The sequence below is a fragment of the Callithrix jacchus genome, chromosome X (assembly GCF_049354715.1).
Source record: "Callithrix jacchus isolate 240 chromosome X, calJac240_pri, whole genome shotgun sequence".
In the NCBI taxonomy this organism is placed as follows: domain Eukaryota; kingdom Metazoa; phylum Chordata; class Mammalia; order Primates; family Cebidae; genus Callithrix; species Callithrix jacchus.
This window is the reverse complement of record NC_133524.1, coordinates 84,957,861-84,983,334: the sequence shown is the minus strand read 5'-3', so window position 1 is coordinate 84,983,334 and position 25,474 is coordinate 84,957,861. Positions and strand designations below refer to the sequence as shown.

Sequence of the window (25,474 nt, the reverse complement as noted above, 5' to 3'; positions counted from 1 at the left end):
ATGTACAACTAGGGTACTAAACACTGTAGATTTTTCATACATGCTTATGTCAAGGGGCTAATATCTGAAATATATTCATGTGATTTTATTTTTTAATATTTACCCATTTATAATCTTCCCCATATTTAGCCATATGTGCCCATTTCCCTCATTGTTTATATATATATATATATATATATATATATATATATATTGTGTGTGTGTGTGTGTGTGTGTGCATGTGTGTGTGTGTGTGTTAAGGGAGGGGATTAGAATTATGACAGAATAAAAGAGAGTATCAATATTAAACTTTTAGCACCACGAACAGGACTTTTTCCTAGTCTGTAGCATGCCATAATCTTGAAAAACAAGCATTGTCAAGAGAGAAAAAAGCTTTAACATTTTTATTAATATTACTGTAATTCATAAATCATAATTATATATATTTGTGGGATACAATATAGCATTTTGGCATATGTATACATTGTGGAATGATTAAATCAAGCTAATTAAACATATTATCACCTTACCCATAATTTATTGTGGTGAGATATTTGAAATTTTACAAACATTTTAAAAACGTTTCTTTGAAATATGGAGATCCATGCTTGCAAATTGTGGTAGATCATGTGGTATATTCCACAGACAAGATGGGACATACTCCTTCTATCATTTAGGTTGGGACTTAAGTGTCTTCAGCAATGTGCACAGGATGTAAAGAAAGTTCAATGCAAAGAGAAAGAGCAACTGAAAAATCTGGCCCTTCCACCTCAGGTGATGTGATTGGGAGAAAGTATACATAGAATGGGGACAGTTGAGGACATCCAATGGCCTTTTTTTTTTCTTTACCTCGTCTAAGATATCAAGGTAAGAGTCTTGTTAAAGAACTTGAAACAAAATCCAGAATCAGAGGGGTTAGTATCTATATTGCATTTGGAACTCCAGAAGGAAACTCCCTTTCCGTGTTCCCTCCATATCAAAAAGGGGCAACAGCCACACCTGTGTCAGATTGATAGACTGCATTGTTGTGCAGAGGAAGGATCTGAAGTTAGTGCCCCAGAGTCTCCTTCAGCTTCTGCATGGTAAAGTTCTGTAGAAGTTCTTGCATGCCCTGTAGAAACACAGGGAAGGTAGCTGATAGTACTGGAGAATCAGCATGATGCATGCTGAGAGTTGCAGAGTAGGGAATCCTGAACATGATCATGGTGATTATAGAAAAAAACCAAGAAACAACACTGTCTTTCCAATCTCAGTATAGTAAATGTGTGAGCCCTATACTCTTGAAAAAATATATAAATACCTCCCTTTTGCCCTGGGCCTCTGCCAGTCTCTATTCTGATGGCTCACATTGGCTCAGATTTTGGCAGCTCATCTAGAGCATTGTCTTAGTTCATTGTTTGAGGCTTAAAACAGAACACTAGAAACTGGGTAATTTATAAAGAAAAAATAATTTATTTCTTAGAGTTAGGCAGGCTGAGAAGTCTGAAATTGAGAGGCCGTATCTGGAACAGCCTTGTTGGTAAGGGATGTCAGGTAAGTCCCAAGGTAACACACAGCAGCATTACATGGCCAGGGGGCATATGATGCTCCCTAAGCATGCCAGCTTAGGTCACTCTTCCTTCCTTTTCATATAGTCACCAATAATACATTAATCCATGAATGGATTAATCCATTCGGGTGGGGACAGCCCTTATGGCTCAATCACTTCTTAAAGGCCCTACCTCTCAATACTGCTACATTAGGAATTAAGTTTCAACATGAATTTTGGAGGGAAAAAATATTCAAACCATAGCAGCCATATTGGCTTGAACACCGTTTTTAAATGCAGCTATGAAGCGGTAGCCCTGGGAAACATACATGTCTCTTCTACAAGTCAATACTTAATCAAACTGAAGCAAGTGCAGCTATGCCATTGAGAAGAGAGTATTCAACTTTCACTTTCTTGTCCAGGCATGACTCTAGACACAATCTGCCTATTGGTAGCACCTAGTTTTTACTGGAAGATTGGCAAGCTAGGCTGCAATAGGTCCTTTGATCTTTTCCACTGCTTGATACCCCCATTTAACTTAACAGGCCAAGCTGTGCATCAGCAATAAAGGTTTAGGTAACTCTACTTCTACATTGATTTCAATAAGGTGTGAATTCAAAAGACCTAACAGGCCTGTATATATGTTTCACAGCCTCTCTATGTCTTTATCTTCACCTCTAGAATTGAAGAAATCTATAACTCTCTATTTAGAATTAGAGACAATTGCAGGTGTAAGAAGAAATAGAGGAGTGGAATTTTATTTTTGTATTTAAGTGTTTTAGTGATATAGAAAATGTAAAATCAAAAAGTCTATTCAGGTTGTACTTGATATATTCTAAAGCCACACTATAATGAGAGGAAATAAAGTCTATTTAAATTCAATTTGTCAAAGTACAAATATCTTTGTACAACTTACATTGTTCTTAAAACTTAAAAGCTAGTAGTGTATTTTATAAGCATTTCTCCAGATTTTATTTGATTTCACAATTTGCAATACAAAGTTATTTAAAAGGACTTATTGTAAAATTTCTAAAATTGTGCATTTACTTTAAAAGTTACTTTCATAAAGGTTTTTTCAATATTTCATATTAGTCATATAATTAAATAGAATTGAAGAATTACACATAAAATACTATTCATCTAGGCATTTTTGTTATTTTTAAATTTAAAAAGACTTTGTTTTGTGTATAGCACACATATCCTAACATTTTCTACTGGATAATATAACAATAACAGAAAAGCATGTGTGGTACATAAAATATATCTATAGAATTGACCAGGCTTACTGAATATTTTAGTGTTTCCATGTGTTAACACTGATTAACATCCTCAATTTTACATACTTTAAAAATCGTTTTGTTTTTGAAAACTTGTTTAACTTAATGGTATGTGTTTACAGAGTTCGCATACATGTTTGAGGAGAACATTACATTCTATACAAGTGAGGCCCTGACACTCTGAAGCTGAGGTCACAGTTTGTATCAATATGATAAATATTCATTATTTCATTGTATAGGCTATGTATATGAAATTATAATATCATTTTACTGGTAACAAATTTAACAAGACAATATGTTAAGAAATATCAAATTTATATGTGTGCTCTGGCAGATGAGTAAACCTGTAAAAATTTTAACATATCGTAATAAGCATAACAAATTATATTAATGAGCTATATTTTTTTTAGCCTCAACCACAGTAAGAGCTTTCCTCTTGGTAAAGGTGAGAAATTGTTTAGCTCTTTGGGATATTATTTGAATAGGAGAATAATGGCTTACTGAAAATCAGACTTTCTATTTTAAGCTTTAGATGTTACCTTTGATATTTCTATGTTCCAGATAATAGTATATTTTTCAAAACAACTGAAAATGTTTTTAACTTCTAAGGCTCTTACCTTGAAATGTATTAATGCTTTTATAACTTGCACACTGTGGCCATCATCAGTTTTCATTAAATATTTTAGCATTTTGTAGTAATCGGGCTAAATCTAGACTACTGGATTTCCTTTTATATTATCAGGTGCAATAACACATACACTTAATAATCATATGTAATTCATGTTTAAAAACATTTTGGCTTCACAAATGAAAGCAATTATAACTACATATTAAAATGATACAACAATTTTCCAGTCTGATTATTAATCGCAGGAGAAAGAACATGTATTCCTTTCTCCCCTTGTCCTACTCAGTTTCTTGAAATTACCCAGTTTCATTCCATTTGATAAAGATAGCTTTAGGGTAGCTTCACCACTACAACACATGCACCAGCTCTTCCAATATTAACAGGAACTTCCTAAAACACAAAACAAGAAACAAAACATTGTTGGAACTCTGATTTTAGTATAATATAGAATATTATATTCAATATAGTTGAAGAAGTCCTAACATCACCTTGTCTAAAGATGAGATAAACTGCAGCCTGGATAGCAGTGTAGTGTGGTGGAAAGAACACAGCCTTTAGGAGGGTAAAAACTTGAGTTTGAGGATTAGGTGATCTTAAGTAAGTTTCATCTCTCTGATAATATTCTCACTTGAAAAATTACAGCTAATTATACTAACCCTTCAAGGCATTTATGATGGTTGAGTGAGATAAAGAATGACAATTTGCACTTAGTAGTAACAATCCCACTACCTGTTAGTTCTCTTTCACTCTTTCCAGGATCACACAATGAAACAGTGACACAACCAGAAATATAATCTAGGACCCTTAACTACTAGTCTACCATCTTCAGAAAAGAAAATCCCACAAGCTGGTCAGACATCTTGATTATTGATGGTATTTGACCTAACCCCTTGCATGATATTTTTTTTTTCTTCCATTTCTGGTCGGTCCTAAGTGTTGATAAAATAGGAGCTACCTACATTGTAACATTTGAGGGTTTCTGAGTCTTGATGAGTCAGATTATTGGAGGAGAGAGATTAAAAACTCATTATCAGCTGTCCTTATATTAGCACCAATTTATTTAGAGCAATAGCAAGCTGTACCCTGTAGAATACAGAGTAGCATGAAGTCAGTAGAAGGGAAGATAAAGTTAGGTACCAAATACAAGGTTTCCCTGTTAGTTGAGATGGTAAAGAGTTAACCATACTTTATGTTTTTGGTTAACTCATTGTTTAATTTACAAAGTATTATTAAATATTTTAGAATAAATCTAGGGCTATCACTGGCAAAACAGTCGAAAGAGTCAAATTTGCTTTTAACATCTTGAAGATGCCATTTCAATACTATTTTTTGTATTCTCCTTGAAATTCGTTCTATTAGATACCCAGCACTTTTAACAGGTTTTAATTTTGGTCCTTTAGTGTTTACTAAATTATTGATTGACTGATGAATTTATGAGTATTGTAGTCTACACAGTCTCTATATGGTAAAAATTGAAGGCTTTTCTCCTGGGTGCCAGCCAATAAAAAGGGCAGATGTTTGTGGAAGAGGATGTTACCCTTTTGTTCTCAGGTCACAAAATACACATAAAAAATTGTGTGGGAGTTCAGTCATGGAGGTGGCAAAAATATTAAGGGAAAATGATTAGAGAAAATTATAAAATATAGTCACAAACCTTCTTGGAAGTCTGAGAAGATTGCATAGTTTTGGCAGAAGTTTTGGCTGAAGGCAGCCTTATCCCATTTACCTTTAGTTAATGAGAAAAGTAAATAGCTAGGAAATGTGGGGAATTTATCTGAATAACTTGTTTACTCATGTGGTCCTACAAACTAACCTTTAATCATTCCAGATGACTCTCTTGGGGGAAGGTCAACCAGGGATATTACCCACTAATGGTGTTTGCTTCAGGCCTTGGAAACTGTCATTTAATCTCTTCACTCTAGTGGTGTTAACTCAAAGCTTTGTCATTTAATGTGTGCTGAATGAAGGCCAGAGGCCAGTGCTTTGGGGCCAGCAACTGCTATCTCTTTACAGCACTCTCCTCAAGTGTCTGTTAGTGGCCCAGACACCCCAGCCTGCTTATTCACTGTATTCTGGTGTGAGTAAATTTATTTATCCATCATTAAGTCAGAGGCTGCAGGACAAACCCTTGCAAGTGGTAGCCCCAACAAAGTTGGCCATGGTAAAGTGCTTTATTTATTTATTACTGAAGTGTTTTATTAGACTTGTTTATTTTCTTTAAAGGGAATGCTTTCACAAAGTCAAGAGAATGATCTTTCCCCTTTTATGTAAGTATTGATGGGTCCTGCTAATAATTAACTATATCAACTAATAACTCTCTAAGGTATAGATAGAGTGCACACTATAAATATCACTGAAAGATCTTGTTGGGACCTAAAGAAGGGAATACAATCAATTTTAAAAATATATTTTAAAAATCTTCTTTTTAAAACCTGAAATACAGTTATTTGAATATTTTTATTTGAATACCTCTTTCCATTCATCTCTCTGTGCATCATATGACTCAACTGTGTTTAAATAAGTATGTCCATCATATCCTCCAACCACATATAGTTTTTCTCCAAGGGGGCACACAGCAACAGCATCTCGGGGAACACGAAGAGGTGCCACAGTTGACCATGAATCACTTTTTGGATCATACCTTAAGAAATTTAGAAAGAAAATTTGGAAAAAACGTCTAATAAAGTTACAATTGAAAACAACAGACATTCTCAAAATGTATACCTCTCTGAAACAGAGAATTAAAAACACTTTATACAAATGTATTATGGATATGTACATGACAAAATTTTCTTCAGCCACTAGGTGTCACTCAAAGCATATTGAAAACGTTTTGTTTTCCAAGATCCCATGCCCTTCATTAATCTGTACTCAGATAAACTTGGAGGAAATTTCATATATTGTGATCCTGGCATTATACAAAGAATGTCTCCTCTCATTGAGTATTCTGATTGAAGAGCTTTTGTTTTTCTTTTATTATTTACTTGTCGAAGTTATACATAAGATGCCTGATCCTTTTTATATGAGAACTCATATTTTAAAGTAAACCTGAATATGATTGCCTTTTTATTTTTGCTTTATGAAATGTAGTACTTTGATTTTAATACTATTTGAAGATAGAATGGTTATAGACTTATCCTGTGTTTTTCTTTGCTGAGAGTTCTTATTTACCTCCGTGGAGTCAAGGTTTATTGTTTTCCATTTTAATAAGAAATTAACTCCTTATGCCAAAACCACTTTAGTAAGCAAAATGAAAAATAATTCAGTAAGTAATATTAAGATGTTTTATAGAAATTCTTTCATAATCTTTGAAGCTTATTTAAAAAAATACATAACAGTAAAATCTAAAAGGTGAACAATGAAGAAAATTCATCATTATATAAAAAATGCTCTCTGACTTTATATTGACCTATTTATAAAAGCCTAATGAAAAATATTTGTTTTACAAGAGATTTTCATTTATCACTTTCTACTGATCTACTCATATTTGTATTACCACCTCTAACCACTGTTTGTATCTCTTTAATGATATTCTAAATCATCTGATTTCAGCTTCCATCTGACTTCGGTCTCACACCTAGGGTTTTAAAAATACTATCTGAAGTCAGCATTAATTCAGACAACCTGAGTTCTATATAATTGTGTGTCATATGGCATATCACTTTAAATTCAGATGTTATAGTAAAACTCAGAACCAGAAAATCCATAGTTACATGCTCTGGCTAAGCCAAATCTTCAAAACAATAGCTATTGTTAATTGATGCTTCACTCAGCTGACAGTCAGGGTACACACATATATGAATCATCAACCAGAACTCATAGACCAAAGATTTTTCTGCATGGGCTTGGTAACTAGTGCTCAAAATCTGGATAACATTATTATCTGGATACTGCTTGATTAAGAAGAGGAGTGTGGGGAATGTTGAGTCTTTTGAAGAAAAAACTAATTGGTAATATGGTTATCATCTGTGAAGATACATAGAAGCAGTTATTAAAGACAAAGGTAGCCACCACATATTAAAATTAAAATATCATTGCTTCTCTTCCTTGTTTCTCTTCTGCTTTTCTGTCTCCCCTTACTTTGAATAGAAGGATATCTATTCTAGTGGAGATAAAATTGAGCCTGAAGCCAAGAGAATGAGTCGTGGTCATATTTTCCCACTTAGAGTAATTAGGAATAATTTCCTTGATTTATTTGCCTCAATTTTCTCATTAACATTCTAGTAATAGTGATCCCCGACCCAACTAATGTGATGGTTTTAAAAACCTTTAATTTAAATTATTATCATAAGTAATTGGGTAGGCCAAAAGTGTTTTAGCACATACAAAAAAAATAGCATCAGGAAAATTGTTCAAGACATGGACACGAGGATTATCTGATTCTATAGAGGGTGCATCTTTAATTGGCTTTCTACTGACAATGCTATTTTACAACTCTGCATGTGTGGAAGTTAAGTTGTAAAAAACTCAGTTTCCTTGTGATTTTTTTATATAACATTACAAATTCATTTTGCCTGATAGAAATAGAATTGATTTCCACAATGTAGAAATAATGACTCCCAAAGATTACCTTTTTTTGTTCTATATGATTTCAACTAGTTTTGTATCTATTGATAAATTATTTCAGCATTCATAGTTGTCTAAGTACCTTTTATTTAAATACTCTTTTGGACCTTTTTTTAACATCTTATAAGTGTTTTCTTCATCTGTGAATGACATAAAATGTTTAACATGTGTTCACTTTATATTTTTCAATTTTTTAATTTATATATAATATTTGTGCATTTATGGGGTACATGTGATATTTTGTTACATATATAAAACGCGTCATTTTATATTTGTATGAAAGCCAAGATTTTGACTTTTTGAAAATTGTGTTTTAGCACTATTCCTTTTCTCAATGCATTTTCAAGGAAAATGACAACAATAGGATAATAATAGGTGATAATGTTGGTAATAACAATAATACGGGATTATAGCAATAATACTAAAAAAAATACACGATACTTGCAACTGACTCCTATTGAGTTCCTAACATATGGCAAGCAATGTGCTAAGTGCATTACCACTTTTTATCTTGTATCCTATGCGGTTGATACTATTATTATTCCCATTTTACACATGAGGAAACTGATGTTTAGATATGTAAAGTAACTGGGACAATGTCACATAATTAATAAATAGGAGATTTAGAATTTGAATTCATGTCTGTCTGACATCTAATCAGATGTGTTTAACTACTATACTATGCATTTGTTTAGTATGTGTAAAGTTCCCATTTTTCTCTTTTTTAAAAAAATTTAAGAGCATGAGATTTTAAAAAATCAGTAAATTTGGAGTGTAATTGTGTCAGAAAATCAGGTTAAACATTTACTTATAAGATATGCATGTAAATATTAATTTTGTAGTCTGTGCCACAGATTATATTTAAAAAATTTATATTTTTAGTGGTTTATGTAAATACCTATTAAAATTGACATAGACATTTTAAACCATAATAAGGCTAGTTCTACTGTGAGCACTCTATGGTGCTAAAATATGCAGCCCAATTTATTTGTTTCAAGTTTTAACACAGAACTCCACTATTTTAAGGGTTGTTAGAGTGAAGCTAAGAAAATGTTGGCATTATAATAATAGAAAGAATATGATTATTTTATTAAAATAGTTGTATGTATTCCACATTTTTTTTGTTAGGAGGTGTACACTTTTTTTGTGATAAAATCAACTTATATAGTTTCATACATTTAGATACTGGAAGCCAAGCTAATGCAACACAAGTTTTACCACAAAGCCTCAACAAAAAGATTCCAAATTGCAATAGAAACAAGAAAGCACAGGCTATAATATATATAATGAAAAAAATCTTGCTAGGATTTATTACAAGAAAATTGCCATTATAAGACAGAGAATTATTTGTATCTCTGATTACATATTTACTTCTTGACAGATAAATTTTTTGTGAAATCAGATATGATTTTCAGAGCAACAAACCTTCACAGCTTTTTATTTACTAGATATCTCTGTAGAGTTCTGTGTTATTTTGGATAGAATCCTTTAGACAGCTTTTAATATTTCTGTAAAAACAACGGGGATTTTCCATATCAATCTTTTTTCCTTGACCTCTCCCTCCCATGAGTTTACCACTCCAATGCAGTTTTTTTTTTTTTTTTTTTTTAAGACAGAGCCTTATACTGTTGCCCAATCTGGAGTGCAGTTGTGCAATCTCAGCTCACCATAACCTCCAGCTCCCAAGCTCAAGCGATTGCCGTGCCTCAGCCTCATCAGTATCTGGGATTACACGTAGGCAGAATCATGCCCAACTCATTTCTGTATTTCCTTAGAGATGGGATTTCATCATGTTGGCCAGGCTGGTCTCAATCTCCTGGCCTCAAGTGATCTGCCTGTTTCAGCTTCCCAGATTGTTGAAATTATGGGCATGACCCATCATGCCCAGCTCCAATGTAGTTTGAAGTGTCAATGAAATCTTAACATATCTAATTATTTTTATATGAATTTGTTAGCACTTTTGATCCAGTTATGTTTTCTCAAATGTAATAATTCCAGATATTATATGTTTATTTTATATATGATTTAGTCTTGCCAACTATCAAGAGTTTTATAAAGAGGTATATAGCTTTTAGCTATACAACCATAAGTACTTTTACAGGCCTATGAATAGTATTAAATGCTTAGGTACCAGTACTTAAAATAAAAACTGCACTTACCTTTGTTGAATACAATTATGGATTTTAAAAAAATCTGGGTACATTCTCTGGTAGTTAGGCTTGTACCAAATTTTTTTTTTAGATAGAGTCTCACTCTTTCACCCAGGTTGGAGTGCAATGGCGTGGTCTCAGCTCGTTGCAACCTCTGCCTCCTGGGTTGAAGTGATTCTCCTGTCTTAGCCACACTCGAGTAGCTGCATGCCACCACACCTAGCTAGTTTTCTTTGTATTTGTAGTAGAGACGGTATTTCACTATGTTGGCCAAGCTGGTCTTGAACTACTGACCTTGTGATCTGCCTACCTTAGCCTTCCAAAGTGCTGGGATTACAGGTGTGAGCCACCACACCTGGCCTAAACTTCTGAGTTGTGTGCTGTCTATAACTTTTTGCAGTCTACAGAAGGCATCAATAAATTATCTAGGCAATTTAAAGTAGAATCTGTCCTTTTAAACAATTTTTTTCATGCAATGTTGCTTAAACACGCTTTAAGTGGACTGTATTCTTTGGGTTTTTCTAAAAGGAAGCATGTTTTGGGTCATGAATTTGGGCCATATATTTGGGGAATCAAATACACTCACACACACACACACACACACACACACACACACACACACAGAGAGAGAGAGAGAGAGAGAGAGAGAGAGAGAGAGAGAGACAGAGAGAGACAGAGAGAGAGAAAGCAAGTATGCCTAGAAATACCCAAGAATACCTCAAACCTTCATGCTGAGCTGATCCCAGACACAAAATATGACCTGCTAATGTGTGACGGTCTAATGCCTGAAGCCAATCTTCAAAGACTAGGAAAGTGTTTTTCTTCAACTGCCCAATTTTCAGCAAAAGATCAAAAGGCATACAAAGAAACAGAAAAAAAACCCTCAGTTGATTTTAAAATAACAAAATAAATCTCCAGATACTCTTCCTGTAGAAATGTAAGATCTGTCTTACTAGACAATAAAATAGCTGTCTTATGCTAAAGCCAAAAGAAAATCAGAAATATTGGGAAAAAGTAAAAAAATTATATATGTATAAGAAAGAAACATAAAAATTCTGGAGCTGAAAAATAAAATGACAATTTAAAAATTCAGTAGAGGAATTCAATGGGATGACAGACTCAAGAAACAGAAGTAAGAATAAGTGAACTTACAGATGGGTCATCTAAAATTAGCACGTGTGAGAAGCAAAAAGAATAAAGAAAAATGAATATAGTCTAAAGGACTATGGGATAACATCCAATGGACCAACATATGCATTTCAAAAATCTCAGAAGAAAAAGAAAGAGAAACGAGCAGAAAGAATACTTGAAAAAAGTAATAGGTGAAAAACCAAATCAAGACATATTATAAACTGTCAAAAGTCAGAGATAAAGAGAATATTGGAAGCAGGAAGAGTAAAGCAACTTGTCACATAAAAGGATTCTCAATGAGATGACTAGTGAATTTCTCGGAAAAGCCTTAGAGGCATTTTTTTTAAAGGGGGGCAAAATAGAAGCTTTGCTGGCATGCCTCACCTCCGATTAAGTATCAAAATGATGTGTAGAGATTCACACTGTAAACTTTTATCCAAGAAGGCACACAGGTGATTAACATAAAAGCAAAAGAAACTCCAGATGCTTTGATGAATTTGGTGGCAGGAGCCTGTGCTGTGGGTTCAGTGGAAAACTGAGAGTGAGTCCCCAGTGTATGAGAAGTGGAGAAAGTTTCTCCACAATACGCATTCCCACTGCGGAGCTAGGCAATCTTGGCCGTGGAGGAGCTCCTTGATCCTACCAATCGCTGGATCTGATTTGGGAGCAGTGAGGATACCTTGAGAAGTTGTAGCAGCAGGAAGTGCTGCATGCATTCCAGATCCTGGCTCCAATAGAAAGTGGTCAATTCATATCCTAACACTTAGGAGTCTCTACTGAAATCTGTAAGCCACATGAGCAGCAGTCACTAGCTGGGCAACTCTCCAGACTGAGATTTGTGATCTAGTCGCAAACAGGAGAGGAGCCCCCATGGCCAGAACTGAGAGGTGAGAGTGGTATGGGATTGAAGTGTGTATGCAGGAGGTGAGTGACCTCCCCTTTGCAAGACCAGACTAGGAAGGGTATTGTCTGGGAGCCCAGGTTTTTGTCCCTGTCAGGAAAGCCTGCAGCCTGGGACAGTTTTGCAATCTGAGATGTTCTGCTTGTTACTTGACTATTTGTTTCACTTTGCTGTCAGTAGTAGGCTTCAGGATGGAGCTTTGCACTGTGGTGACCCAGGAAGCAAGGCAGGTCCCACTGCCACCTGCTAAATTTTAGAGCCCAAGCCACTCCTCATTTCCCATGCTGGCTCTTTGAAATGCCAGAGGTTTTTCAACTCCTTCTAGTCTTGTCCCAGTGGCCTCATAACTGATTTTCATCACCCATCAGGGCTAGCACTTGCAACTGCTGTTGAGGAGCCTGAGTATGGACATGCCTGATGCAGCCCTATCAGTATTTTACCCCATTTCCCACCTCATAGGAAAAGCATGAGATCAGAACTCCTGGGAGTTCCACAGCCCAGAACATTTCCTGGAACATTCAAATACTTCTCCTTATTAGTAAAGATCAAACATAGACCTTACTACCACCGCCTCAGCTGCCTGTCACCTGCAAGTGCCTTCAACTGGCCAGGAGGTCAACCTGTACAGCTTATTACAACAACTGCTGACATAACTGCACAGTGCTCAGGAAGGAAATATGCTTTGTGAAATCTCTGCTACCATCATCACCCACAGCACCCCAGCTGCTTAGGAGGTCCTGAGCCTGCTTATCTGCCCGGTACATTAATACTACAGCTGCCATTTGAGCCAGCCACCACACTAAGGTTATTTATAATGAAGGAAATTATACAGAGCCTATATCACTCCTCCACCATCTCTGTCAATATTATTGCATGTGCCCCGATTGGGATATCTGAGGGTGGGCCCACCTGGTTCAGCTCTGCCCAACTTCACACTCCTCATGGTGCTGAGGATAAAGCCCAGGCCACTGGGTCTTCCACAGACCTGCCCACTGCCTGAGACATCAGAGGCCTTCTCCTGATAAGCAAACATAAAGCATAAACCCATCTGCTATTGTTACCACTAGCTCTTATCTCCTTCAAGTGCCACGTACTGGCTTGTAGGTTAAACTGCACAACCCAAAACAAAATCCATTGACACCAATGCAGATAAGCTTCTGGAGATCTCTGCCACCCCATTTCCAAAGGGGGCAGTGAACCTTCTCACATACCTAGAACATTGCTATGACAACTGGCACTTGAGAATATAACTGCACTAAGGAGATCTATAATAAAAAAATTCATACCGAGTCTCTGCCACTGAAAACACTCAGAACCAAAGCCAAATGATTCTATTCAAAATAAGTTCTATTCACATCCTTAAGGGGAAAAAAGTCCAGTCTAAATAAAAGTAAATTTAAAAATAAGATGTGGTCATTCCTCAAGGATCTAGAAATAGGAATACCGTTTGACTCAGCAATCCCATTACTGGGTATATACCCAAAGGATTATAAATCATTCTATTATAAAGACACATGCACACACACGCTTATTGCGGCACTGTTCACAATAGCAAAGACTTGGAACCAACCCTAATGCCCATCAATGATAGATTGGATAAAGGAAATGCGGTACATATATACCATGGCATACTATGCAGCCATAAAAAAGGATGAGTTCATGTCCTTTGCAGGGACATGGATGAAGCTGGAAACCATCATTCTCAGCAAACTAACATAAGAAGAGAAAAACAAACACTGCATTTTCTCACTGATAAGTGGGAGTTGAACAATGAGAATACATGGGCACAGGGAGGAGAATATTATACACCAGGGACTGTCAGGGGGTGGGGATAGCATTAGGAGAAACACCTAATGTTGATGATGGGGTGATGGATGCAGCCAACCACCAAGGCACGTGTATATCTATGTAACAAACTGGCATGTTCTACACATGTATCCCAGATCTTAAAGTACAATAAAAACAAATAAGAAGATGTGATATTTTTCTTTTCAAATGGGAAGGAACCAATGCAACAATTCTGGAAGTATAAAAGAACAGGGTGCTATCATAACCCCAAAACATTGCACTAACTCTTTAGCAATAGTTCCTATCCAAAATAAAATTCATGAAATTTCAGATAAAAAATTCAAAATATTGCTTTTAAAGAAGCTCAACAGGATTCAAGAGAAAGGTGAAAAACAATACAAAGAAATCAGAAAATAAATCCAGGATATAAATGATAAATTTGCCGAAGAGATAGATTAAGAAAAAGAAAAAAATGAAACTTCTGAAAAGGAGAATTCATTGAAATAATTACAAAACACAGATGAAATCTTCTACGATAGACTAGACCAAGAAGAAGAAAGAATCTCAGAGCTAGAAGACAGTACTTTTTAAAGTATCCAGTCAGAGAAAAAACAAATAGAATTAAAAAATGAGCCAAGCTTTTGATAAGAATGAGACTATGTAAAATGTCCCAACCTACAAATAAGCATTCCTGAAGGAGAAGAAAAAACTAGAACTCTGGGAAACTATTTGAGAAAATAATTAAGGAAGACTTCCCTAGTCCAGAAAGAGATCTACATATCTGGATACAATAAACTAAAAAAACTCCAGAGAAACATTGTGAGAAGAATCTCACCAAAACATATATTCATCAGACTGTCTAAGTTCAACATGAAGGAAAAAAATCCTAAAATCAGCAAAAGATAAGCATATAGTAACCTATAAAGGAAACTACATCAGACAAACAGTGAACTTCTCAGCAGAAGCATTATAAGTCAGAAGAGATTGGGATTTTATTTTCAAGCCACTTAAGGAAAAAAGCTGTAAACACTGACTTGTGTATACTGCCAGAATAAGCTTAATAAATGAAGAAGAAATAAAGTCTTTTGCAGACAAGCAAACATTGAGAAAATCTGTCACTGCTAGACAAAACTTGCAAGAAATGCTCAAGGAAGTTATAAACATGGATGTAAAATTTGGTCAATACTTGTCATAAAAAAAATCTGAAGTATAAAACTCAAAATCTTGTAAAACGATTAAACAAAAAAGGCTAAAAGTAGCTACATAACAATTATATTATGACAGGAATAAGACCTCACATATCAGTATTAACCGTGACTCTACATGGAAAAAATACTCCAATTAAAAGAAATAGGTTGACAAAATGGATTAAAACAAACAAACAAACAAACATACATGATCCAACCATACACTTCTTACAAGAAACTCACCTTACTGGTAAAGACACTTAAGAGACTTAAGTTAATGGGGTGGAAAAAGTATTCAATTTAAATGGAAAATAAAAGCAAGCAGGAGTAGTTATAAATGTAAATCTGATCAAGCAGACTTTAAATAAATAACAGTTTAAAAAGACAAGGAATGTCATTATATAAGGATGAAGAAATCAATTCAACAAAGAGATATAACCATCCTAAATATATATGCACCAAACACTGGGGCACCCAGATTTATAAAGTGTATATTACTAGACATAAGGAAAGAGCTAGGCATCAATGCAATAATAGTGGGGGAATTCGGCATCTTGCTGACAGCACGAGGCAAATTATTGAGGCAGAAAATCAACAAAGAAACACAGGACAACGGCCTTGGCAAAAAATTCCTGACCAAGACCTCAAACGCACAGGCAACAAAAGCACAAATATACAAATGGAACTTAGGTAAAAATCTTCTGCACAGCCATGGAAAGAATAAATAGACTGAACAGAGAACCTTCAGAATGGGACAAAATATTTTCGAAGTATGTATATGGCAAAGGGCTAATATCCAGAATTTATAAGGAATGCAGACATCTCAGTCATAACAAGAAAAATTCAAATAACCCCATTACAAGTGGTCAAGTAATATGATGAGATAATTTTTTTAAAAGACATATAAAAGCCCAAAAAGTGTATGCAAAAATGCTCAACATTACTAATTGTGAGGAAAATGTGAATTAAAAACACAATGAGATACCACCACTTTATACTGGTAAAAATGGCTATTAATAAAAAGTCAAATAATAACAGATGTTGGCAAAGATGCAGAGAAAAGGGAAAATTTACACATTGTTGGTGGGAATGCAAATAAGTACAATCTTTATGGCAATCAGTATGTAGATTTCTCAAAGAGCTAAAAATAGATCTACCATTTGATGCAGCAATCCAACTACTATTTATCTACCTGAAGGAACATATGTCATTATACCAAAAAGATACCTGCACTCATAGGTTTATTGCAGCACTATTCACAACAGCAAATATAAGAAATCAACTGAAATGTCCTTCAATGGATGATTGGATTAAAAATATACACACGTATGCACACATACATACACACACATATACATACACCATGGAATACTACTCAGACATAAAAAGTCATGTTTTAAACAATCATGTCAAACAAAATAACTCAGAAACAGGAAGTGAAATACCACATGTTCTCAGTTAAAAGTGGGAGCCAAATAATGCATACACATAAATATAGGAAGTGGAGTAATAGACATTGGAGACTTAGAATAGTGGGGCAGGTGGAGGGTGGTGAGAAATGAAAAATTACTCAATGGGTTCAATATATACTATTTAGATGATGGCTACACTAAAAGCCCAGACTTCTCTACTGTGCTATTGGTCCATGTGGCAAAACTGTACGTATATTGTCTAAATCTTTTTTAAAAATTAAATTTAATTGTAATTAATTGTATTTTACTAAGTTCCAGGGTACACATGCAGGGTGTGCAAGTTTGTTACATAGGTAAACTTATGCCACAGTGATTTGTTGCACCTATCAATCCATCACCTAGGTATTATACCCAGCATGCATTAGCTATTCTTCCTGGCGCTCTCCCTAACCCCCATCCTCCCCCGACAAGCCCCAGTATGTGTTGTTCCCCACCCTGTGTCCATGTGTTTTCATTGTTCAGCTCCCACTTACAAGTGAGAACATGCGGTGTTTGTTTTTCTATTCCTGCAGTAGTTGAGAAAATGGTGGCTTCCAACTCATATGGCCCTGCAAAGGATATGATTTCATTCCTTTTTATGGCTGCATAGTGTCCCATGGTGTATATGTACCACATTTTCTTTGCCCAGTCTACCATTGATGGGTATTTGAGTTAATTCTATGCCTTTGTTATTATGAATAGTGCTGCAATGAACATATGCATGCACGTATCTTTGTAATAGAATGACATAGTTCTTTGGGTATACACCTGGTAATGAGATTGCTGGGTCAAATTGTATTTCTGGTTCTGAATGTTTGAGGAACTGCCACACTGTCTTCCACAATGGTTGAACTAATTTACATTCCCACCAACAGTGTAAAAGCATTCCTATTTCTTTACAACCTCGCCAGTATCTGTTGTTTCTTGACTTTCTAACGAGTGCCATTCTGATAGGCATGAGATGGTATCTCAATGTGGTTTTGATTTGCATTTATCTAACGATAAATGTTGTTGAGCTTTTATTCACGTTTCTTGGCCTTATGTATGTCTTCTTTTGAAAAGTGTTGACAAAGCTGATAAAAACAAGCAATGGAGAAAGGATTCCTTATTTAATAAATGGTGCTAGAAGAACTGGCTAGCCATATGCAGAAAGTTGAAACTGGAACCTTCCTTATACAAAAATTAACTGAAAATGGATGACATGGTGTGGCTATGCCCCCACACAAATCTCATCTTGAATTGTAGCTCCCATGATTCCCATGTGCTGTGGGAAGGACCCCGTGGTAGTTACCTGAACCATGGGAGCAGTTTTCCCCATACTGTTCTCGTAGTAGTGAATAAGTTTCACAAGATCTGATAATTTTATAAGTGGAAAAACTATTTTTCTTGGTTCTCTGTTTCTCTCTTGCCACTACCATGTAAGAAGTGTCTTGCACCTTCTGACATGATTGTGAGGCCTCCCCAGCCATGTGGAACTGTGAGTCTATTAAAACCTCTATTCTTCCTATTCTTGGGTATGTCTTTATCAGCAGCATGAAAATGGACCAAAAGAGTAAATTGTTACCAACAGAGTGTGGCACTGCTGAAAAGATGCCTGAAAATGTGAATGTGGCATTGGAACTGGTAACAGGCAGAGGTTGGAACAGTTAGGAGGGCTCAGAAGAAAACAGGGAAATGTGGGAAACTTTGGAACTTCCTAGAGTCTTGAGACTTGTTCAATGGCTTTGCACAAAATTCTCATAGTGATATAGACAATAAAGTCCAGGCCGAGGTGGTCTCAGATGGAAATGAGGAACTTGTTGGGAATTGAAGCAGAGGTGACTCTTGTTATGTTTTAGCAAAAAGGCTGGCAGCATTTTGTTCCTGCCCTAGAGATTTGTGTAGATTTAAACTTGAGAAGGATGATTTAGGGTATCTGGTGGAAGAAATTTCTAAGCCACAATGTATTCAATAGGTGACTTGTGTGCTGTTAAATAATTTAGTTTTAATATGGAAGCAGAGCAAAACAGTTCAGAAAATTTTCAGCATGACAATGTGATAGAAAAGAAAATCCAATTTTTGCAGGAGATATTCAAGCCAGCTGCAGAAATTTGCATAAGTAATGAGGAGCTGAATGTGAATTCCCAAGATGATGGGGAAAATGTCTTCAGGACATGTCAAGAGATCTTCATGGCAGCCCCTCACATCACAGGCCTGGAAGCATAGGGACTTGGTGCACTGCATTTCCAGCTGCTCCTGCTGTAGCTAAAAGGAACAAATGTAGAGCTTGGCCCGTGGCTTCAGTGGGTGCAATCCCCAAACCTTGGCAGCTTCCATGTGGTGTTGAGCCTGCGAGTACACAGAAGTCAATAATTGGGGTTTGGGAACCTGTGCCTAGATTTCAGAAAATGTATGGAAATGGATGAATGCCCAAGAAGAAGTTTGTTGAAGGGTTCCTCAAGGGGAACCTCTGCTAGGGAAGTGCAGAAGGGAAATGTAGGGTTAGAGCCCCCACAGAGTCCCTATTGGAGCATTACCTAAGTGGAGCTGTCAGAAGAGGGCCACTGTCCTTCGGTCCGTAAAATGATAAATTCACAGACACTCAATGCCAGCCTTTGAAAGCACCTGGAGAGGAGGCTGTACCCTGCAAAGCCACAGGGACAGAGCCGCCCAAGACCATAGGAACCCACCGCTTGCATCAGTGTGACCTGGATGAGAGACATGGACTAAACGGAGCTTTAAGACTTGACTGCCCTGCTAGATTTTGGACTTGCATGGGGCCTGTAGCTCCGTTGCTTTGATCAATTTTTACCATTTGGAATAGATGTATTTACCCAATGCCTGTACCCCATTGTATCTAGGAAGTAATGGACTTGCTTTGGATTTCACAGGCTTACAGGCTAAGGGACTTGCCTTGTCTTGGATGCTACTTTGAACTGTGGATTTTTGAGTTAATGCTGAAATGAGTTAAGAATGTGGGGGACTGTTGGGAAGGCATGATTGGTTTTGAAATGTGAAGACATGAGATTTGGAAGTGGCCAGGGGCAGAATGATATGGTTTGGCTGTATCCCCACCCAAATCTCATCTTGAATTGTAGCTTCCACGATTCCTACATGTGGGAGGAACCCACTGGGAGATAATCGAATCACGGGGACAGTTTCCTCCATACTGTTCTCTTGCTAGTGAATACATTTCATGAGATCTGATGGTTTTATAAGGGGAAACCCATTTTGCTTGGATCTCTATTTCTCTCTTGCTGTCACTACATAAGAAGTGCCTTTCTGCTTCTGCCATGGTTAGAAGGCCTCCCCAGCCATGTCGAACTGTGAGTCCGTTAAACCTCTTTTTCTTCCCAGTCTTGGGTATGTTTTTATCAGCAGCATGAAAATAGATTAATACAATGGATTAAAGACTTAAACGTATAACCCAAAACTATAAAAAACCCTAGAAAAAAACTAGGCAGTACCATTCAGGACACAGGCATGGGCAAAGATTTTATGATAAAAACCACCAAAAGCAATTGCTACAAGAGCAAAAACAAATGAGATCTAATTAAACTAAAGAGTTTTTTTTGACAGCAAAGGAAACTATCATCAGAACAAACAGACAACCTACAGGATGGGAGAAAATTTTTGCAATCTATCCATCGGACAAAGGCCTAATATCCAGCATCAACAAGAAATGTAAGCAAAGTTACAATAAATCTATTTTTTAATAGGCAAAAGGCTGTGGGAAGAAATATAAAGTAGTGAAATATCCTCAGCAAACTAACTCAGGGACAGAGAACCTAATACCGCATGTTCTCACTCATAAGTGGGAGCTGAACAATGAGAACACGTGGACACAAGGAGGGAAACAACACACACTGTCAGGCCCTGTCAGGGGGTTAGAGCGGAGGGAGAGTACCAGGAAAAATAGCAAATGCATGCTGGGGTTAATATTTAGGTGATGGGTTGACAGTTGGAGCAAGCTACCATGGCACATATTTTCCTATGTAAAAAACCTACACATTCTGCACATGTATCCTGAAACTTAAAATAAAAAAAAAATAAAATTTAAAAGAAAAACAAAGCATTGATGTGTAGCAAAAGTAACAAAAATGAAAACATGAGCAATTGAAAAAGCACAGTCAGCAGAGAGTTGTATATCTGACTCAACTATCTTTCAAAAATGAGGGAGATATTAACATGCTCCCATATAAACAATGGGTAAAGGAGTTTATTACCAATAGAACTCCCCCATAAAAAATGACAAAGGGAGTCTTTCCAGTTGTAATAAAAAGACCTGATACAACAAGTTTATGTCATATGAATATATAAACTTCTATGATAAACATAAATATATGGACAAATACAAAAACTGGCATAATTTTAGTTTTGGTTTATAACTCCATTTTTAATTATTCTACAAGATTTTAAATAATTGAATAAAAATAATTACAATCTGTGTTAGTGAGTACACAAAATATAAAGAAATAATTTGTCACATCAATTACATAAGTATTAAATAGGTTAAAGTACAGTGTTTTGAGATGATAAAAGTTAAGTTCATATCTGTTTAAAACACATTAGTAAACTTTTAGAATGTTATATGTAATCTCCATGGTACTTCAAAACTAGTATATATAGCATATATATAAAAGGAATAGAGAAATAAATCAAATCTTTTCACTAAAAAAATAAACTAAAGCAAAAGGGATGCTGGAAGAGAGAAAATGTGTGACAAGAAGGCTATGAATGACAACGGAAAAAAATACAGTGTTAATAAGTTATCCAGGCTGGGCGTGGTGGCTCACGCCTGTAATCCCAGCACTTTGGGAGGCCAAGGCAGGTGGATCACGAGGTCAAGAGATCGAGACTATCCTGGTCAACATGGTGAAACCCCATCTCTACTAAAAAAAATACAAAAAATTAGCTGGGCATGGTGGTGTGTGCCGGTAATCCCAGCTACTCAGGAGGCTGAGGCAGGAGAACTGCCTGATCCCAGGAGGTGGAGGTTGCAGTGAGCCGAGATTGCGCCATTGCACTCCAGCCTGGGTAACAAGAGCAAAACTCCATCTCAAAAATAAATAAATAAATAAGTTATCCCCTATTAGTAGTTACTTTAAATGCAAATGAATTAAAACACCCAAATCAAAAGACATACTTTGAAAAAATGAATGTTAAATGCAGGATCTAACTGTATGGTGTCTACAATAGAAGACCTTTAGATCTAAGAACACGCAGGTCAGAAGGGAAAGGATGAAAAATATATTCCATGGGAAAAATACTTAAAAAATAGCACTGGTGGCTACACTAATATTAGACAAGATAGACTTACAGACAAAAATTCCCCACTTTCAATAATGGATAGACCATCAGAAAGAAGGTCAATAAGCATATAAAGTATGTATATTTAAAAATATTTTTATCATCTTCCAATTGTCTACACTGTTATATACTATTTTCACAACACACACACACACACACACACACACATAATCCACCCAAGAACAGAACACATGTATCTGAAGTAAACAACGGGACATTATTCAGGATAGACCATATGTTAGGCCACAAAACAAGTCCTAATAAATTTTAAAAAGACTGAAAACATGCAAGGTATCTTTTCTGATCATAATGGAAATAAACTAGAAATCAACAGAAGGAAAACTGGAAAATCCACAGATATATGGAATTAAACAATGCTCTTAAATGATTAATTGTCCAAAGAAGAATTCACAAGGCAAATTAGATAATATTTTAAGACAAGTGAAAATAATGACATGGCACATGAAATCTGATGGAATTCAGAGGAAAAACTGTCCTATGAAAAAAATTTATAGCTGTAAATGCTTATAAGAAAGAAGATTGTGAATCAACAACCAAACTTTACACCTAAGACACTAGACAAACAAGAGTGAGTAAAATCCAAAGCTAACAAAAGTGAGGTCATAATAGAGATTAGAACAGAGACAAATAATATAGAGAATGGACAAACAATAGAGAAAAATCAATGAAATCTACAGTTGGTTCTGTGAAATGATCAACAAAATTGATAAACTCTAAATAAGACTGAATAAGAAAAAAGTGAGAAAACCCAAATAACTGAAATAAAAAACCTCTCAACAAAGAGAATCCTGGGACCAGATGGTGTTACTGGTTATTCCTACCTAACATTTGAAGCATAATTAACAACAGTTTTCCTCAAATGCTTCAGAAAATGAAGAGAAAGTAGTTCTTCTAAACCCTTTCTATCAATTCTACATTTTAGGATCTCTACATATGTTCTATATTCTATAATGTCAGCAAAAGACACTGCAACACAACTACTGACCAATATCTCTAATAAATATTGATGCAAAAATCTTCAATATCATATTAGAAAACCAAATTTGATAATATATTTAAAGGACTATAATGATAATTGAATGGAATTTAGTCATGGACTGCAGAATAATTTTACATACAAAAACCAAGCAATGTGAAATACCTCATTAACAGAACAAAAGACAAGAATCACATCATCCTCTGAACTGATGCAGAATAAACATATGTGACAAGAGCAATCATACTTCTGTAATAAAAACACTCACCAAACTAAGAATAAAAGAAAACTACCTCACCATAATGAAGGTCATATATGGAAAATCAAGAGCTACAATCATACTTAATTTTTAAAGTATTTCCTGTAAGAACAGGAACAGGACAAGGTGCCCACTTCTACCACTTCCATTAAACAATTAGAAATTTTACGCCAGAGCAATTAGGCTAGAAAGAGAAATAGGTCATGCAAATTGGAAAGGAAGAAATTAAGAAATACATCAGTAAATGGAAAGATAGCTTTTGCTTACGGATCGGAAGACTTAATATTGTTAAGATAGCAATACGCTCGGTTGGATGTGGTGGTTCACATCTATAATCCTAGCACATTAGGAGGCTAAATCAGAGAGATTGCTTGACCCCAGGCATTTGAGACTAACCTGGGCAACATGGTAAAACCTTGTCTCCACAAAAATACAAAAAATTTTGCCAGGTGTGGTGATGCATGCCTGTAGTCTCAGTATTCAGGAGGCTGAGGTAAGAGAATTATATGAACTTGGGTAGCATGCAATGAACCATTATAGCACCACTGCATTCCAGCCTCAGTGACAGAGGGAGACCCTGTCATTTAAAAAAATCAGTACACATTGTGTGTACTGAATCTGAATATGATCTACAGATTCAATGCAATTTCTATCAAAACCCCAATGGCATTTTGGTGGAAATGGAGAAATTCATCCTAACTCCATACAGAATCTCAAGAGACCCAAAGTAGCAAAAACAATTTAGAAAATGAACACAGTTGGAGGTTTACTGCTTCCCTGATTAAGAAGCATAATATACAGCTACACTAATCAACACAGTGAGGTACTGACATAAAGACAGACATAACGACCAGTGGAACACAGTGCAGAGCTCAGAAATAAACCCTTACATATATGGTCAAAAAAATTCGACAATGTTGCTGAAGTCATTGGATCGGGAAAGGAAAGTCTTTTCAACACATGTTGATGGGAAAACTGGACATCTACATGCAAAAGAATAAAGTTGAATCTTTCCTCAATAAAGAACAAATAAATTAATGGGTCAAAGGCCTGAAGGTAAGAGGTACAGTTATAAAATTCTAGGAATAAAATATAAATGAAAAGCTTGATGAACTTGTATTTGACAATCATTTCTTGGATAAAACACCAAAAGAACAGTCAACAACAAAAATATATATAAATTGAACTTCATCAAAATTAAAAACATTTGTTCATCAAAAGACATCGTCAACACAGTAACCAAGAAATCCATGAAATAGGAGAGACTATTTGCAAATCATACACATGATAAGGAACAATTTCCAGAATATTTAAATTACTACTATAGTAATAATATTCAGCCTTAAAAAGCAAATGAAATTCTGACACATAAACCTTGAAGAATTATGTTAAATGAGATATGCCAGTCATAAAATGAGAACTAGTTATGATTTCACTTTTATGAGGTAACTAGAATAGCTGAATTCACAGAAACACAAAGTATAATGGTGGTTGTCAGTAGCTGTGGAGAGGTAAAAAAGTGAGTTATTGTTTAATAAATACAGAGTTTGAATCTAAGCAGATGAAAAATGTTGTAGAGATGGTTGGTAGTGATATTTGCAAAACAGTATGTATGTATCACTAAACTGTACGCTTAAAAATGGTTAAAATAAAAAATTCCTGTTATATATAATTTGCCACAAAAATTAGAACTATTAAGAGGCGACTGGTTATTGCTTATGTTAACTATAGAGAAAACTAATGTGTTTTTTTCAGTGTCACATATATTTGACTATAGCACATTACAGTAATATAGTATATTACAATCAAATATATATTATCTGAGGCAGCGATTGATCATATTTATGGTTTGTATCACCTTAAAAAATAAGATGCATCTCTTAATAACTAATTTTTAGAAGAAGCATTCCAGATGTACACTGAGTAATAGAGAGCCAGTCATTGAGAATTAATTTTTTAAAGAGCTACATATATGATATTCCCTATAAGAAACTATTACCTTTAATTATTAATTATGTGTCAGTGGTATGTTTCTCAGAAAAAAAATTCATCTTTTTTTCTTTAGACTCTTCTGCCTAAATTCTATCCCTTATGTCATTGTTTGACCAGTTTGTCCCAAGTTGCTTTATGATATTCGAATTTTTCCCAGTTTTATTTTTCCTCTGCCTACAAGATAAAATCTCAAAACTTCTACCTTGGCATTAAGGGACATTAAGCAATGTAGTCCTTAATTGTGTTTTGAGTTGCTCTTCCAAATTATACTTCCATACAAAGTGTCTGTGCTGGCATACAAAGCTTTCTCCTTCTTTACTTCAATGGTTTTGGCTGTGATTTTTTTCTCCT

The 25,474-nt window shown here is 35.4% G+C and overlaps 1 protein-coding gene across 1 annotated transcript in view; it reads right to left on the bottom strand.

Moving 5' to 3' along the window:
- Positions 1-368: 368 nt before the first annotated feature.
- KLHL4 (kelch like family member 4) overlaps positions 369-25,474 on the bottom strand; it is a 153,083-nt gene continuing 127,977 nt past the window's right edge. Inside the window, exons 10-11 of the mRNA XM_008989568.5 lie at positions 5,882-6,053; positions 369-3,802 (exon numbers count right to left, since the gene is read on the bottom strand). Of these exons, the coding sequence (XP_008987816.2) occupies positions 3,743-3,802; positions 5,882-6,053 (232 nt within the window). The 3' untranslated portion in view covers positions 369-3,742. The remainder of the gene's footprint in view (positions 3,803-5,881; positions 6,054-25,474) is intronic.